General features: G+C 34.2%; 1 protein-coding gene across 7 annotated transcripts in view; it reads right to left on the bottom strand.

Annotated features, from left to right (window-relative positions):
* The window catches only part of LOC105327018 (zwei Ig domain protein zig-8), a 28107-nt gene extending 13381 nt beyond the window's left edge, over positions 1 to 14726 (bottom strand). Inside the window, exons 1-2 of one of the 7 annotated variants that reach the window (XM_011427287.4) lie at positions 14340 to 14726; positions 3820 to 4027 (exon numbers count right to left, since the gene is read on the bottom strand). In XM_011427287.4, coding sequence (XP_011425589.1) covers positions 3820 to 3889 — 70 coding nt within the window. In that variant the 5' untranslated portion in view covers positions 3890 to 4027; positions 14340 to 14726. Of the gene's footprint in view, positions 1 to 3819; positions 4028 to 4183; positions 4560 to 8164; positions 8381 to 14339 lie in introns of those variants that run through there. The other 6 variants (XM_011427291.4, XM_011427290.4, XM_020066708.3 and 3 more) reach the window with 6 other exon arrangements.
* Positions 14727 to 18749: the final 4023 nt, after the last annotated feature.

The raw sequence follows: 18749 nt of genomic DNA, 5'->3' as shown, positions 1-18749 counted from the left end.
TTTCTGTCACATGCATACTAAACTCAAAGAACGTAAGTTAAGCTTTTAAAATTATACGAATTCAAAGCAATGTTGATTCAATTAAGCTAATTATTATTCCTGTTCTGAACAGATGCAAGAGCAACTGCCGCGAGTTTGGGAAATGTTTATGTTTTTCTGCATCATACATGGTAATTATCTGGGTATCTGTGTTTTGTTTTCATCAGTCGTCTTTATCTTATACTTACATAGACACCCGCTGTTGTACATTGTAAACTAAAAATTTTGATCATAATATATGATTAAATACTAGTAATCAATATCATCCTTTCACCAACATTAACACATTTTCTACCCCACTTCCTGTACAGTTACCTGCAGAATGTTTCGTTTAAAACAAATCAAATTGCAAATATTGTTTTATTTAAATGTTAACATTATAGTCTGTATTTTTTTTATGTGTGTAAAAGGTTTTTGTTTGGTTTTGCGAATTTTTTGTTTAATGTACAAATGGAAATTATTACGACAATAAAAAAACGTCCGTGTGTCATTATTCTATATTCTATATACATGGCTTTCATTAAAAAAAAGATTTAAGTGATTAAGTATATAATTGAAATAAGAACACAGAAATATCGCTTGAGTAGAGTGCACGGTATTATGGAGAGAGAAAAGGCAGGTTGGCTCGACAGATCATTTCATCCTATTTCTTTGAAGTTTGGATTATCAAAGAAAGATTTTTCATGTTACATTTCAAATTTATTGAATTCGACTGCATGACGTCTTGCGATTTCTTAGATTGCGTCAGCCCATTATATCGAATACAAACTCTGTTAAATACCAATGAACCTTTTTGTGCAGGTTTAAAAACTTTTTTTCTTGCTTTTGTTTCTTCCGCTCTACAAAACAAAATATATTTAGATCCTTCAAATTCGTCTTATTTTCGCACGATATAAAAGTATCACAACATACTCGGCCATTCATGCTTTTCTGAGAGTCTTAAGTATGCTTAACATAGCGTCTGTTAAAACAGCACACCATAAAGCTTATAACTGAAGCGACACGACAAGTGGAGAGGGCCTTTTATTCTGTGGTTGTTATATCATTATTAAGAGTTTCCTTTCAGATTTTTTTTTATATATTTTTTTTTCTAATCTAACCACTTTAACCTATCAATGTCAGACGTAACAACCTGCCATAATGCAATCGCGTGGAGGATGTTTGAATGATTCAAGAACCTTTGAATAATATGTCTGTCTGGCGCTTTCAACTTTTTAACATGAATGCCGTCGGCATCCATTCGCCTCTTTTTTAAAAGACCTATGAATAAACGACGTTTATAAACATATCCTGGAAATATTTTTAATTATTCAATAGATTTTTCTTATTCTCTCGAAAAATATTTTCTGCAATAGGCAAAAAAATACTACCCGGTAAAGTGCAACAAAAATGGCCTCTGCTTGAGAAAGATAAATTAGTTTCGCTAATATAACTTTGCATAGTTTCTAGACAGGGCGAAAAAACTTTATTGACAAATTTATGTGTTTGCCAAGAAACAAGAAATAATCCCTGAAAAACATTTACGAAATCCACCGAGAGACGAGGAAACAATCCGCGAATTCTCGCAATATGTCCGTTGTACGATTCGTCCATTCTTAAATTTCTACAAATGACTTTTACACGCGCGTTTTTGGTGCCGTTTTTGTGCATTTAAAATGTAAAAACTATCATAATTTAATCTCTTCGATTAATTGCAAACCCCCAAAAAGTGTTATCGAATAATATTGTTACATTAAAACGTAGATCTTTCAGATTCACTGACGATAGTGGTGGACGTGGATTCAGTATGCGTCTTTACCCTAAGTTGTTAAAAATCTATCTGCTGTTACAAATTGAAGTCTATAATCTCGTAACCTGAATCTGTTGCATGTGGGAATTTTTCATCGACATCTAATCTTTTCTTTACATTACATTGATTCAGTTTCGTAGTATACAAAAGTAGACAGAATGCGAATTTTGTACAATGAAAAAAAAAAAGAACGAAAGAAAAAAAGATAAAATGATAAACATGCATTGCATTCCAACCTATTGTTTAATCACACAAAAAGTAACAAATATTTAGGGCGACATCTTGTGGAGAAATAATAAAAGAAGATTTCCGGATATCGACAACCTTCTTATCATAGAACCTGTCAAAAACAACTGACGGTTTTAAATAAAAGAGACTCATAATTATAGATTTAAAGAAACACAATATGCCTAGTTAAACAGACATGCGCTTTTTCCAGCGGCCCATACAATAGTTCAGCTTCAGAATCTTTGAGTTTTTATCACTTAGTACTCGTTCATATTAGCTATTCTCATAGAAACTGCGTGACTCGTTAATACATGAATTTTAAAGGAGGCTGTTAAACAGATTGTTTAAAGTAAGTTCCAATTTGACCGCGCGTAAGGTGTATAGGGAATCGGCGACATTTCACGTGCGATGAAGCGCGTCGCCGATTCTTGAATTTATGGGTTTGTCAAACGTTCACATAGCGAAGTGTAAATCATTTCTAAATAATGTTTAATTTGATTGCATATCAGATAAATATGTCATCTAAATATAAATGTTTTAACAATCCCTCGAATTAATATTGACTTTTAAAACCTGTTAGAGAAGCGACTCGGCTTAGCAAAATTGGTTGTATTCTCTAGAGACTAACCGTTAGTTCGGAGGTATGGAAAATATTTGTGTAGGGTCAAAACAGTTTTATCCTTAACAGATTGTCTTTACGCGGAAAAATATCAGCTGTAAAGTAATGTTTTGTAAGATTGTTTATTATTTCGGGAATACAAACCAACCTTTGGGATTATGATGGCTAGTAACGTAAAACCAATGCTTGTGTTGTTTGTCTATTGAGTCAACCAGTTATGTGTTCTTATGTACATGCCACAAGTATCAACATCTGGCGATACAACAAATTCATTTCATCTTCCAAATAAACACACACTGAAGCGAGAATAATTCAATATGCCCTGGCATTGTTGTTGCAAACAAGATACCTTCAGATCTCTTTTATTAGTTTTCATATCGTAAGGAGATTATTGACATAGTTAAGGTACGAACGAAATCAATTAAGGTTCACATGCGGATGAAATAGACAAGGAAAAAATCAGTTAATATGTGCTTATGTTGTGGTTATAAAACCTTCCTGTGTTTACGTGGATGCTTCAAGATAAAGTAAATATATGTCGACGAATTTATAAACAAATGAAATAAAAAAAAATCTTTAACATTTTGTTAATTCTATGGGTGTAGGCAAGCTCATTAAAAACTCATTTTGATTTGTTTGTTTCGATGCTAAATATAGATTTGGCAAAGATTAATTAATGCATTCTAATTAGGTCAGGAAAAATTCGAAATATTCAAAGATATTTAAGACAGATAAATAAAGGCGCGTTCGTTTCCCCCCTGAAATCGATATATTTAAACGCCAGCTATTCATTTTCATTTACAAACGTATATAACACATTCTATTTGTGCCTCAATTAATTACATTCATCAAAGGATAGTTTATAAGAAGTGTTGAACACATTGATTAAAAAAATATACGTTCCCACAGAGTCTGATCGAAATCCCTTGTTGCAAATAAATTTAGTTGTCAAAAAAGGGCATGAAAACCACCCAATCGATACGGATAAATTAATCTTGTTACTGCTTGCCACCAAAGTCATGATCTTAAATAAAGTAATGAATTTTAAGTTGTCAGTATCAGTACTTGAAACTTGCCATAGAACCATAAGGTTTTTGACATCGTTTGACTAAAACTTTGCAGCGAGAAAAAACACGAGACTTACCTGAAACTAGAAAAGTCAAAAACAGCACATGAATTAAATCCTTTTTGTATATAAGAAAGCGAATTGCCATGATTACGTAATCCGAATTTTTGTTACATATTCTCGGTGTGTGTCGCTGTGGTCATATGTAGACATATTGTCACAAAATAATCACTTCCGTTCAGAACTCACGGCTGCTGATTCTGAAACAGACTCCAGCTGAGAGAATCTGAAAAAAAAATAGATAAAGGAGAAACAGTGATAACGTCTGAGTAAATCCTTAAGGAATATTTCAGTATGTCTTTCATAACTGTGTCAATTCAGAATTGCTGAACTGGTGCGCTTCAATGAATGCCAGTGTCATTTTGACACTCGAGGTTTTTACCTTTTAACTTTCTGTAGAATATACCTACTTCAAATGTTTTCGTGGTGATAGAATTAGAGCTCCTCTTAACCACAGACCTATCAAGAAAGGGCGATACTATATAACGGTACCTACGCCTACCAAACTAAAGTTTTAATCGCTTTTGTTGATCTTAGTCTCAGATCGATTCAGTCACCATCATGTAGGTTTGAGTCTTGACGCCATACACATAAAACATCATAAAATCTCTCACGGTGCGGTGTTGACGTTACATCGTGATGTCATAAAAACAAAAACTGGTTCACTGTCCGTTATCCATAAAAAGTAACATCGTGACGTCACAAATACAAAAAAACCTGGTTCACTGTATATTATCCTTACAAAGTTATACCACTGGTAGCTTTGGTCTACTTTGAGCTCTGAACGTACGCGGTTCAACCATTGCACGGACTAACTGGGGAGGAGACAAAAAAACCCGCATGCAGGTGAAACTGTACAGAGTTTAAATGTATCATCTTCTCCTCGTGGGAGGCCACGAAATGTTACAGATCAGTATGCAGACGGAGAGAGGCCGTAAACGTACACGTGTGTCTGTTATGAAATTAATTTATTGCTCTGTTATTTTAGGATTCTTTTTAACTTTGCAACATCATATACTCCAATATGCAGAGCGCTTTCTAATGTTTTTGGAGAGGTAGTACTTTTCTTGACTCTATCGATTTCTACACCCAAGTTTCGATGGCTGTTGGCACCCTGTCATTTAAAAATCAGATTTGAACAAACTGTTTTTTGGTGTCCTACATATAATTGTCCGTTCAAATTCTAATTCAAAATAAAAAATTTGACTTTCAAGTGCAAAAAAAATTTCACAAGTTTACCATTCAAAGAGATATTGGAACATAATTTAGCGTTCGAATTAGCATAATTGTTTTTGTGTGATACTTAATGTATTCAAGGTGTTACGAATCCACAAATAATGGACGACCTTTGGTGACCCCCGGGAAGATCAAAGCAAGTGTCCCTCAACACAGCGAACGATGACTCCTCGGTTAACCCTTCCCCCCGCCCGTACCTCCACACAACTTTGTCAGCAAGAACCAGCCCAAAATCGATACTTATTCACAGAATGACAAATAAGTAGATCGAGTACAAAATTTTACCACCCACTACCTTCCCGTATGCTTTCCGTTTTTAGTTATTTATTATTTTGAAATGTACTATTTATATCAAAATACATCAACTACGATGAATTTAAAAGTTCATACGGTAACCAGCACAGCTGACTTTGTTTAGGTTTCGGTGGTAGCAAGTTCAATTCTTTCTTAAAAAGGGTATACAGTTGATTGATAACCGACATTTGACGAGTAGTGAAATGGAACACAGCAACAGTCAACTATTTTATTCATACGGCTGCCTGCCATTTTCAGCTAAGTCTGTATCAATTTTGCTAATAACCTTTACTCGTCGTTTACTCACGAAGTTTGTCTATTAAAGTTTCAGGATCCAAACGATATATTCTTTAACCTTAACACAATAAGCTCTTAGCATCAACAGTAAATCATCAAATATTAATCATTTATAGAGAATTACTAAATGCAAATTTGCACAAGTCTTTTCGACAGTAAGGCTAATGAAATATTAATCCGAGACGGAATATTTCTTTTCGGCTTAACGACCCCCTGTGCACTAATGTAGATATTTTATTTATAACTCGAATTTTTTTTATTACATAGCAGCTTCCCATTTTATTTCTTTAATGATGATCAAATGATATCAAAGCTTAGCAGGAATATACGCTTTATTTCCTCCCATAAATTCTTCGACTTTAAAGTTAGAGTTTATATGTATATCCGACTCCATCAAATTTAATGCATTTTTGTTATAACACTGTAAATTACGTCCCAAGTAAATAAAACCTAATAAGACAGAGTGCACAAATACAAAACTTATCAAAGACATAAAACAAAGAGGGTTTCTTACTCGTTTCTCCAATAACCCCCTTCTAATCCTGCAGTGTTATTTTTCAATGTTCCCATGCATTTTTCATACGCTTATCTAAATGAATTGGCGCTCACACGACATAAAACCGCCACCCCCTGTCCCATGGAAGACCATATGTCTAATTGGAAATTTACAAGGTTAGGAACTTCGGTAGCACGAAGGGGCAAGCTTCTGATGTTGGACGGTCAATTTATTGCCATTTCATTACCGTAAAACACAGAGGGCAACCGAGTTCAACCGGTCATCTTTGGATACCGCGGTACATGTAGTTCAAACAATGCAATCATCGTCGGACTCTCTAGATCTCTCTCTCTCTCTCTTAATTAATACCCGAAACACTTTTGAGTGCGAGAGACAATGAAATCTGGGATAAGGTTATGAATATTTTATATATTTGTCTTTGTTTCAGTAATACAAAGTTCAGTGAATCTATCAGTAGACATCACTGAAACAGGCCTCTTTTCATCTTTTTAGAAGAATTACAAACAACGTGTACATGTACCGTCTACAAAACATAATCGCAACTTGTTTCATTTTCATTATCATATCTTATTAATGAAAATAATTTTTTTTTACAAATATAGTTAACTTAAAGGTACATGTACGTTTTAAATCATAGTTTATCCACATTGGTACAAATAATGCACAATGTATACTTCCAATTTCCATCATTATTCAAAGATTCCTATTTTCGAATTTTGCAAAACAGTACACGATTTTAAGGAAAGTTCTTCATATTTCATTATTAAGATGTCCCTATAATTAACATGATAGGTCTGTTGCTAAGAATAATAAAAACAGAGAGATTGATTTTACCTATTTCAAAACTACCATGAATTGGTTAATAGGGTTTAGTTTATACAGGTATATCTTACAGACACTATATTGCATTAAGCCAATTTTTCATGATCACTTCTTACACTTATTTCAAATCGTTCATAGAGCAAACATTCTTAAGTAATGTTTATACTAATTTTCTTGTTTACACAAAAATGAGATATCACTTAGTGCAGTGTATATATATATATATATATACATACATCTCTCATTGCAAGAGCTGAATTACAAACTCGGCTGACTTAATGGAATAGTTCGTATAAACCCCACGGCTTCCTCTAGGCATATTGCAGAAACGAGAGCATAAAACAGTACATTGGAGCACGCCCACCCCTTGTCTTTACTCTAATTAAGCCCCTGTGTTACCGTAGATTTCACTTTCTGCACATCCCGGTCCGTAACGAGAATCAAAAGAGAAGACCTTAATTACAATCAACCTAACTGAAGTCCCATCAAATGGAGAAAATAAAAAACCACCATAGTATCTAGAGGATAGGAGTTCCGGGGCACAATCAATCCGTCAAATGACTCGATTCGAGGTGGAGCCGCTCCTATGAGAGCCGATATTAATTTTTGGCATGCAAAAACTGTCTTAATTATTCCAAACGATCGTCAATGATAATTGCAGAAACCTTTTGAAAAATTCAGCTCAGTACGAGTTCCACTTGTATAGATGTACTCCCCAATGAGTGTCCAAGTATCGACGGTTTACAAGTCCCCATGTTCATCACGAAAAGTGACTAAAGGCCCAATTCAAATGACAGTTATACATTCAAATTATGCACAAAAATAACATACATGCCTGGAGTTATTGTAAACAAAGTGATATTATCTTAAAGAGGCATATTTTCAATACAAGGTTAGGTAAAATCAATCATTTTTCAACTGCGACTAAGAACTTGAAATTAGCAGTTAAAAAAACCCTAGGCCTGTCTTTTGACTAAGTGCAAATATGATGAAAAAATATCCTTTTGATAGACACAGTTAATACCCATTCACTGAACATGTGTATCAACAGTAAAGTTTGTGCCTGCTATTGACGAAAGGTATCAAAAGTTATAAATACATACTCTAAGTGTAGAAAAACAATAATGCTTTAAGTAGTAAAACATAGCACAGTAAAAATCACAGGAATTCAAGTACGCACAGTGTGCATGTACTTACCAGAAGAATGAATGAAAACAACACAAAAAGATATGTCCCACAAACAAAAACTCGGTATTAATTAACTAATGAATTACTTCTGTTTTATCATCAATGTAGGTAAAGCAATAGATGTGCACGTTCCGGATCCATGTGGAGGCCCCTTCCGTTTGATGCTACTGATCACTGCACCTGATTGCGAAGGGCGCTACACAGATCTGGGGCTCAACGGGATCCGAACATCGATCTACTGACAGACAAGTCATGTAAAAAACCCGAGGCCTCCCGGGGGCCTGCATACTTGTAATTTCTTTGTCATCACCGTTTTGTTTGCGATGCAAAGAATTATAGATGTATCTGATACATACACAGAACCACCATAAGATATCGAATTAACTATTTTTTTCTCCACCAAGAGATTCTAGGCTTTATTTTTGAACGCCGTGAAGCTTCAGATAGCGTTATTTGAAATAGTTGCTTAATGCGGGTGATTTATGCCTCAACGCTGTATCAATCACCTCATGAAATGATCCTAACTTCAAAAGAATATTTCTTTATCTATTACGATTATTTGGCGAAGAAAAATTATATCATTTCGAAAATTGGCCACCAAATTAACAGCTTGTTTCTGTGAACATAGACTATCTGCCCTGTGTGATGGAATGGGAACAATGCTTAAAACGTGATAATGGTGCCCAGAATCCTATAAACCTCTCTATCTTGGGGCTCTAGATAAACCCATTGTACATTTCATATTCCAAAAAAGGAGAAAAATGCGGTTTCTGACAATACTCTGTCCTTTGTTCTCTTTTATGTCAGTAGTATTTTGTAATTTTGCGATTTTGTTTAATCGAGTGACCCGTAGAGTTTTCTTTTTCATGATGGTGTATTTTTCTTTTGTGGTGGTGGTTGAGGAGGGGGGGGGGTGTAAGAGGTTAAAGCAAGTACCTTTAAATGTTTTACAATACTATGAATTATATACTTGGCAAGAAAAATACATGATAGAAATGAAACTTTTAATATTAAAAAATTATTAAAATAACACAGAAAAAAACCATATGTCTAGCTTTTTGAAAGAGACGATCTATAAGCTTGATTTTCTGAAGGAGGCCAGATAGTCAACAAAGTACAGATCTACATGTACCCTGAAAGTTTTAGGATTTTTTTTCGCCAAAAACTATTATTAATTAAAGAAAAATTCCAAACTCATAAAACTTTGAAATTTGAAAAGTGTCATATATCTTTTTTTTTTTTTTTACAAAGAGATTTTCTTTTCCAGGAGATTGATAAAGTCAAAGAATGGCTAAGGCAAGCCCTCTTAATCAAGAAAGCGACGACAATCCTATCGTCAACATACATGTACACCTTCTCCCAACTGTCCTTGGAAGAAAATAAGAAAATTGTTTACATTATTATTTTAACCAATGTCTGAAAAACAGAAGGATGATTGGGCACCGCTGGGAGAAGAATAAACACAGATTGAAGACCAAGTTTTAAACGAAGCATGACGATTTTCACGTGGAGATTTGATGGTTTATTCACGTGGCGCTGCTCTTCCATTCAGACGGCCTATTACTTTTACAATACTTTTGCAAAACATCGAACAAGATTAAGCATTTTATTTTTTTCTTCTGATTTTTTTTATGTCAAGTCATTGTTAGTTGTTATTTAGATAAAGATTGCTGCATTTGATTAATTCCTGTTTCGCTAGCTAGGAAAGTCTATCGCAACTTCTCAGACCTCTAGCGGAAAGACCCGAGAAGAAGTTGCGTTTGTCGAAACGTTTGGAGTCGGGGTGACGGTAAAAACCCGAAAGCCCAACGGATTAATTAATCTACAAGATGACTCGAGTTCGGTATTGATCCAAATTAGAATAGTTTGCACGTTGTAATGATGTTTACGCATTGACTTTATACGCTTCTGTTTGTTTGCCAAACATTCCAAACTTTCCTCGCTCACCCAGACCAGAGATATTTATCGTGGAAATTAATAACTTCAACAAATAATTATAAAAAACAAGAAAAGAAAAGAAAAAATATGCCCGGTATACATTTGTGAATATAGCGCTGGGTTCCAATCGTACGTTAATTAGTATTATTTGATAATTGATGAATTATCCCGTGCAGATTTGTATATTTAATGTAAAAGTGTTCATTACGAACTCAGCATTCTCTCGATTGAATTTGCCCCCGGAAAAATAAATATGATAATCGAGCCCAGGATATTTGCTTTATTTGCCAATTCATTAAAATTCGATATTACGCATGCTCCATTGTGAGTTGATGAAAGTGCAGGAATATTGCATTGAGTCAAATGACAATACCCTGAATCATACTAAACATGATACTCCCTACTCAGTATCAGGTATTTGCTTTTTTAGAAAATAATTACGTAATTATTGAGTTTTACTTCCGACAAAATTTGTCGTTGCTAGGTTTCTTTTTAATTTAAAAAAAAAAAATGAATTTTATGTATAGAACAGGCTATAAATAATTTGTACATCTTCTTATTATTGTGTTGCGACTGAGTCGTTTGAAACAAGAATCTGATGTTTTGTGTGATAAACGTAAATAACGTGTAAGTTGAGAGAGAGAGAGAGAGAGAGAGAGAGAGAGAGAGAGAGAGAGAGAGAGAGTAAATAAAAATATGTTTTTCCTTTTTTCACACAGCGTACTCTGATGTACAGTAGCAATCACCAGACATCTTCAAACGTGTATTCTTATTTAACTTTACACTTATTCATTCAACAATAAAAGGAAAGCAGATGGTTAAATTAGCAACAGTTTGAAATTGAGATAATATTAATCGAAAATAATAACAGACTCTAGCAAAACTTTGGATGTTGCATAAATGGGCAGATAGTTATATATTTCGTGAGTACTAACGAAACCACAACGGTATCATGATATTCAATTACACATTGCAAACCCCGAGGGACTCCGGTCGGTTTGATGACTCGCGGCGGAAGGGGATTCCGATAGCTTTGATGACGCGCGACAGAGATACAAAATGGATTACAATTTCGTTCAGTTTCACCTAATCAGTTTTGCATCATCCAGTGGGTGACAATTATGTAATGTTTTGAAATTTCATGAGTGTCCTATAATTGGAAATACGCTGAGTTGTTAACGCTCGACGTCGACAATTGACAATAACCAAACAGCGCCTGCATAATGAATACCCCTCCATTGTCACCGAAAAATGTCACAAAGCGTTACTAAATTCTAAATGAAACGTATCAAGTTATAATTCAAAATGGAATAATGGATTTTCCGTCTCGCTAATCGTATCAATGCCGTTAATCTCTTCATCCCGTTTTATCGTTCTCTGCCAAACAATCGGAATCCCCTCGCTTTCTCCCTTGGCGCGTGTCTTCGGAGTTGATGACAGTCTAGCGCGGTCTCGATCCGCTAAGATACATGCTAATGAGGAGACTGGAACAGACCAGCTATATGAGAGTTAGATAAGGCCGCTGACAGGAGAGATGTCACCGGAGTTTCCGATAACCGTATCCGGATTTTATAAGTCAACCCACGAATTTTGCTGCCAAATTTTTACTACATGTATCTCAATGATGGGTGTCGATTTTGCATTAATATCCACCCAGTAATTGCAGTATTTATGTACATGTATGTCAAAACTATTCATATGCCAACTCCTAATGCGTGTCCTATGACATATACTTTCCCCCCGATTCCAAGTATATTCACGATTAACTTGAAATCAAAGAAATATACATGTACATGACTGTATATAGTTATGCTACTAGTATCCTTGACATAAGCCATTCATGTTAAGGTACATTAATTAATTTGTGGAACTTGGATTAATCAGTCCAAAACTAGCGCAATTTTTCGTGCGACGTAAATTGCAACTTTTTAACACGTACGGAACTGCAACTCCTGGGTCGTCCATCCGAATTTTTCAGACCGCGGACTACAGACCTGCTGTCCTTTCTGATATATATTATTTTTCAAATAATATCTGCACAGATATTATTTGAAACATAATATGTGTCAGAAAGCACGCTTCGGCTATTGTTCAGATACATGCATCGCATAACACACGCCCATTCGTACCCGGTCATGTCCCAGAACTGTTGTTTAAATTACTTAATTGAACAACATATATCTCATTGTCCCCCCTTTTATTGTGGTGTTTAAAATTCATGAAGGGGGTGATGTATAGGAGACAACACACGTAATGTACTAATATCAAAGGGTACCTTCGTCGAGAGGATGCAAAAGCATAATTACAGACTTGTCTTATTAACACAAGTGCTAATCGCAGTACCACAAAAATACACGCTTCTCTGACAGAATTTTAAAGCAAATTAAACAGATCGAAATTCTTTAAGTAAAAAAAAACCAAACTGGACTTTATTAGAAAGTTAAGAATACATCGGGCCATTATGGTTTGAAATGGTTACATGCACAACATGTACAATGAATGTGCAAGATTTGTTTTCTTGCATCTCACCAACACGTTAAATAGTTGCGTTTAGGACAAGTCAATTTCACCTAAATAACCCACCCACTCAAACGCTCCCCCCTCAAGGAGAGAAAAAAAGGAACTTACAAATAAAACCCCCGCTGTCACAAAATTAATCCTTGATTGCGGAGAGTAAAACATCAATATAGTGTTTTGTTTACGGGCGGTGTCCTGCCGAGTGCTATTGGCCAATGATTGTTTGCCAGGGTTCGCCGCGGGCTTGCACACACTGCCTCGCCTAGCGTACATCGTGTCGGAGAAAAAGCACCCTCAGAAAACTTCATAATTTGTAAGGAGCTTAATGAATACCGCTAAATATTGGCAGCTCATTTAATTACTGAAGAGTTGATGAATACTGTACTAACGTTAATTTAAGCGTTATTGTCTACTAAATTGAGGATTTTATTATTTGTAGCACCGCGTTCTAATGCTTTGAGGGCAGGGGTATCTGGCGTTGAAAAATCACTACCATGCATGCATGTTGCAGAGATAAATTAATGATACTCGTTTGAAGTCAAAAGAGATCTTCATTTAATTAGAATTATGGTCATTTGCCAAGATAATGTTCAAGTGCTGTAACGATTATTAATCCGATAAGGCTACAAAAAATATATATGTGCATCTGGCTCTATTATGTAGAGTCAGGGGTAATTTGTTCTTTAATCTCGAAATCCGATTTTTGATGATACACATCTTCTTAACAAATAGCCTGGACAACCGCAGCGATTGTAATTAAATATCTTGTAGAATATCGGACTTTCCGTTATGTCCACTTTCAGATCCACTTAAACAGAAATGGAGAAGTAAATCAAAAAAAAAATAGTGAACTTAATTAACTTTTCCGTTCACTTCTCGTCCACGTACATCAATAATTGCCTATGCGTCTTCTGGATGTAAGCTTTTGACCTTTCGGATAGTCCTACAACCTAACAAACACGAACAAATGAAGCCAATAATCCCGGCTTACATTGGAGCGGGGAGTCTAGACCCCGTCTCTCGCTTCTTGCCGAGTTTGACATTAAAACCAGAAGGGGCTAAACAAAAATCCCAAAATTCTGCTGCTTTCTTTTTGGTAGAAAAATCTGAACTTAAAAACAAGGCACAATTATCTTTTTAACTGGACCTGGTAAAATAATTTTCTTCAAAGTGCATTCCATTTTTTGCGACAAGGTCCAGCATCTGATGGCTGTTTCTTTATCAGTCCTTGTTATTTTTTCCTTCCTTTTATATGTGCACATTACCATAATGATGTGTGTCCATGCGGACCATCTTTGAGGCCTCTGCCTCAGACAATCTCAGTAATAATCTCATTGTCGGGTTGTTAAATGGTTAGCAAGCTTTCGGGCAGATCAATATCGTCATATAATGTTGATATTTTCCTCGAATAACCCGTCAAAATCTGCACCTCGGTATTATTTACGATAAATAACAAAAGTATTTACTTTCCAAATATCTTTTGAGAAAAGTGCTTATATTTTTTTCTTCTTTCTCAATCAAAAGAATTTGAAACAAGGCACCAAAATAGCTATGCATTGCTTTTTATAGATAACAATCCTTAACACTCAATCATTTGCTGAAAGTGTCTCTAATATCTGGCTAAACTGACTTCTGTTTCCTAAACTAATGATTTCGTTGCCTTCAATTTTATAGCAATGATCACGCAACGGCATCATAAAATGACAAGCGTAAAAAGATAAAATCTCACCTGCTCATCCTTGCTAAATTCCCGCTAATGACGATTCGGACGCAGTTCCATCACTCGCCTCACTATCTCAATTATTTACCACCGTATCGTGTAAAATATCCCTGTAAAAGTTTCTGGTCATTAAATATTGACAGTTCTCTGCGTTTACTCTACCAGATTTTCTTCGTTTACATCCAACGCTGATGAATTTCAATTCAACTGCTGACGATGGATTGCACGCGACCAAATTTCACGCGCTGTGCGGCAGACGACCAATAGAAACCCCCGTTAGAAAAGCACGTACATCTCGGAATGAAGGGTGATGTGGTTACCATCCACGTGCTGCGACTGAAACCCCCGGCACGCCAATCAAACACACCTCAATTTAAAAGTTCCTTCTTCTTCGTGGAGAGATTCATCACATGGGGTCTGGTCTGAAATTCTCCGACAGGGAATGAATTGGATTGCTTTGAAAAATTAATTAGGCGCATTAAGAAATAATGAAGAATGAGAATAGACGGGACAACAGTTTGCAAAGAAAGAGAGGTCACACACTGACAAAGGAGGGGCGTGACCGAGCGTTTGGGCTCAGCAGTACCATTGAGAACTTTTGAAATGGCGACCATTTATTCTAAAGTTATGCAATGAATGATTATGTCCAAGCATCTGTTTCGAAGGAAACGAAGAGGGAGGGGTACATTCCGAAAAGTTCTGTTTACCGCTAATCATCTAAAACAAGTTTTAAAGTTGAGACAAATAATGTACATTGATAAATAAAATACCCGCCGGATGCTCTGCTTAAGTATTGTGTGTTCAATCTTCACAGGGATAGCTCGATTTGTTGTGTCCTCCCCAGCAGGTGCTTGCTAATAAGACCACCGTGAATGGCCGTGTATTACAAAAAATAAAAAATAGGATGAATGAATTACAAACCCCCTATCCCAATTGATTAACATTATGAATTATGAACAAAACCAAAGAAATATTCTATCACCAGAATGTCATAAATATGATTTTTATTAATTTTTAAGCATAGCTGGATTTGTCATCAAAATGTTATTTTTCTATCAGTTTCAGTAAACAAATATTGTGTGTGTTTGTATATATATATATATATATATATATATATATATATATATATATATATATATATATATATATATATATATATATATATATATATATATATTATTCACCAATCAAGGGCCCTCGGGGGGGGGGGGGGGGGTATGCATTATAACAATAAAACAACATGTTTATAACAAATAACGGATGAAATATATAAATATTGTACTGTTAAGTAAGCATAGTTACAATGGGAGGTACATTTGATATAACACACATCAAGTTGTCATACACATATGCAAGGGTATACATTTATTTGCAAGTCCACAATCCCTCAAAGCAATGTGTTATTATTGATACAAACACATTATATACAGCCTCACTTATGTATTCGTATTCTATATACAATTGTATGTAGACATATTATATAATTATGTAATATATTATATATATATATATTCCAGGTCAATCAACTTGAACAAAGTCATGAATTACAGCATGTAACATAGTGCAAGTATACCAGAGCATATATGCCTGTTTAAGAATAATTAGATGTAATATTTAATCTTTCATGATTGGTTTGATACACCGATACATTGTTGATATTAAATGTTCTTATGAGAAGCAAAGAGAAGCAACCCCGCATTAAGGAAGAACTAAACCAAGATAGCGGTGTTACAACGCACTTTGAAAAGTTTTTTTTCAAAGTGCGTTAATTTTGGGACCAAGTCAACGCACTTTGAAAAAAAATTATTTTATTTCAAAGTGCGTTGATATCATCGATATTAACGCACTTTGAAAAAAAAATGTTCATGGTTTAGTGAAAATAGTTGATAGTTTTATATACAATAAATGATTGTTTTAACCTTGTTTAGCTTCATGTGATATATTTAAAAAAATAACTCATTGCACTCTCAGCTAACTTGATAATTAGTTTCTAAATGAGAATTTTTATCTTTTCTCATAAGACAATATCAACAATTTACACAGAAAAAACTATTCGGGAGGTTTGAATTATCTAAACATGACATAAACTTCATCGCTTAGCAACTGCATTTTCCTTTTTTTTTTTTTTTTTTGAATATGCAGCAAATTTACCTCTTATCTGGTATATTGGGCTATACCCGAACGAATATGATTTATACATGTGAATTATGGAGATCAATGTATAATATATTTGAACTGGCTTATTGCAAATATGATGTGAAAAAAGGATACCTAAGTTCTGTTTATCAAAAACAATATGATCTTTTAGATCAGTGCGAGAAAATTAACCCACATCCTAATGCTTGTTTTAAAGTTTATAATAATTTAATGTTCGTTAATATTAATATTCTTTTATTGAAGTGATTTATTTTTACAGAGCAAATTTCTTTTTCCGATCTTAAATGTTTACCCAAAGTTGCTGAATACTATATGTTTTGGAAGGAAAAATGAGGGGTAGGGGACCTTCTTCTTGTAATCAGTTAAATGATGCACTGGTATTTGACCCGTATCATTGGTTAACCCCACCCCTACCCCCATCCCCGTTCTAAATACGGTAAATTAGATTCACGAGTGTTAACAAATCATCATACTATCAACAAATTGGAAATTCAGTTTCAGAATTTGTGATATAGAAATATGTTTTCAAAGTGCGTTAAGAGTGTCGATACTAAAAAATGCTGATGTACCTTCATAACGCATTTTGAAAAAAAATTTCAAAGTGGGTTAACTCGGTCCAAAATTTAACGCACTTTGAAAAAAAAAATTTCAAAGTGCGTTGATTTTGTCCAAAATTTACGCACTTTGAAAAAAAAATTTCAAAGTGCGTAAATTTTTCAAAGTGCGTTGCCACATAGCGGGCATCGCTTGTTAGTAAATGTCGACTGCACGTTGCAATGAATAAAGGAAGTCCGGTAAATAATGAACCTGCAATACCATGCACATCACTGTCTCTGCAGGTCATTATGCAAGTGCAAAGGTGGCACATATCTTGGATGCAGTTTCTTAAAAGTTAATATATGTACTAACCTAATTTGTTAAGTGCCATATACATGTATTATTGGTAAGATATTTATCTTTGACAAAAAATATCCCATGTGATTTTAACAATTTACAATTAATGATTTACTTTCTTTAATTTCAGAATGAATTAAATATATCGTACCGTAGGATTTTAAAAATAAAAATAGAGAATTTATTTCCTGGACTATTTTCTAGAATAATTGTTTCAAACTAGCAACTCTTACAGAAAACTCAATTTCGCTTCATTATTTAAAATTCTTAATTCTTTTTCTTCAACCCCTGTAAAACGTCATTCAATTTAACATATATGGTGTATGGCTTTTTAACGACTTGCAAACATTTCCTCAAAGAGTGCTAGGTTTTATCCACGAACCATGCTCTTAAATTTTGAAGGATTATTCTCTGTTGGCTGTAAAATACAAATAATCTCACCGATATTTGAATTCTAATAGTTCAATTCACCTTTCAATCCATAATTTTATAGATTATTGGTGGGTTTCTTTTATTGTTAACATTGAGTAAACGATTTCCAATAAGTAGCATGTTTATATTTTTCAAGATTCTTAACGTGAACAACTCCTCCATACATTTCACGTTATAAGTCGCTGTCTGTGCAGTTGAACTGATGAGCAAAGACTGTAAAACTTGCACTTTCTAAGAATCGTTAAAGTTCTGTAGCAATAAAGTTAAAGGATTGCTTTCACTGTTAATACAATTATTACTACCAGGGTTTGTTACATACCTTGTTTTTTATTGATCGTAAATCATTTAAACTTCGCAATTATATGTTTTCATTTAAATCAAATATGTATTTAAAAAAACAAAAACGAAATAAACACATAGTAAACAAACAAATAACAAACTTATACGCATATCAAAATAATCAGCACCAATAAATATTTTCTTTTTCGATTATATGTATATTTCCCCCTTTATTATATAACAGTAAATCACCGACAAAACAAAAATCCAAAGACACAACACAATAAAAAAACTTACAACCAAATCCCCCGATTTATTTAATTAAGCAACACGTTCTTATACTTTTGATATTGTTAGATCAACATAATTTGACAGAACTTATCCAGTAGCAGTGATTATCTTAGACAAAGTTTTAGAAGAAACTATTTATATATTTATTTTATTTTTTTATTGATATTTTATTTTTGCTGATCACATACTAAAAGATCTTTTTTATAAGTTAAAGTCATAAGTAATGATTCCTTATAATTATTTCTTTCAAATCTCTATACAACCATTGAAGATTTACTGAAGATTTTACAGATATGTACAATTAAAAAACAACCCTATGTACTAGTATATGTACAGTGTGAGTGACACAGTGTCAACGAGGAAAAG

Source organism: Magallana gigas, chromosome 6 (genome assembly GCF_963853765.1).
Source record: "Magallana gigas chromosome 6, xbMagGiga1.1, whole genome shotgun sequence".
In the NCBI taxonomy this organism is placed as follows: Eukaryota; Metazoa; Mollusca; class Bivalvia; order Ostreida; family Ostreidae; genus Magallana; species Magallana gigas.
The sequence above is the reverse complement of the archived record's forward strand: the minus strand, read 5'-3'. Positions and strand labels throughout refer to the sequence as shown.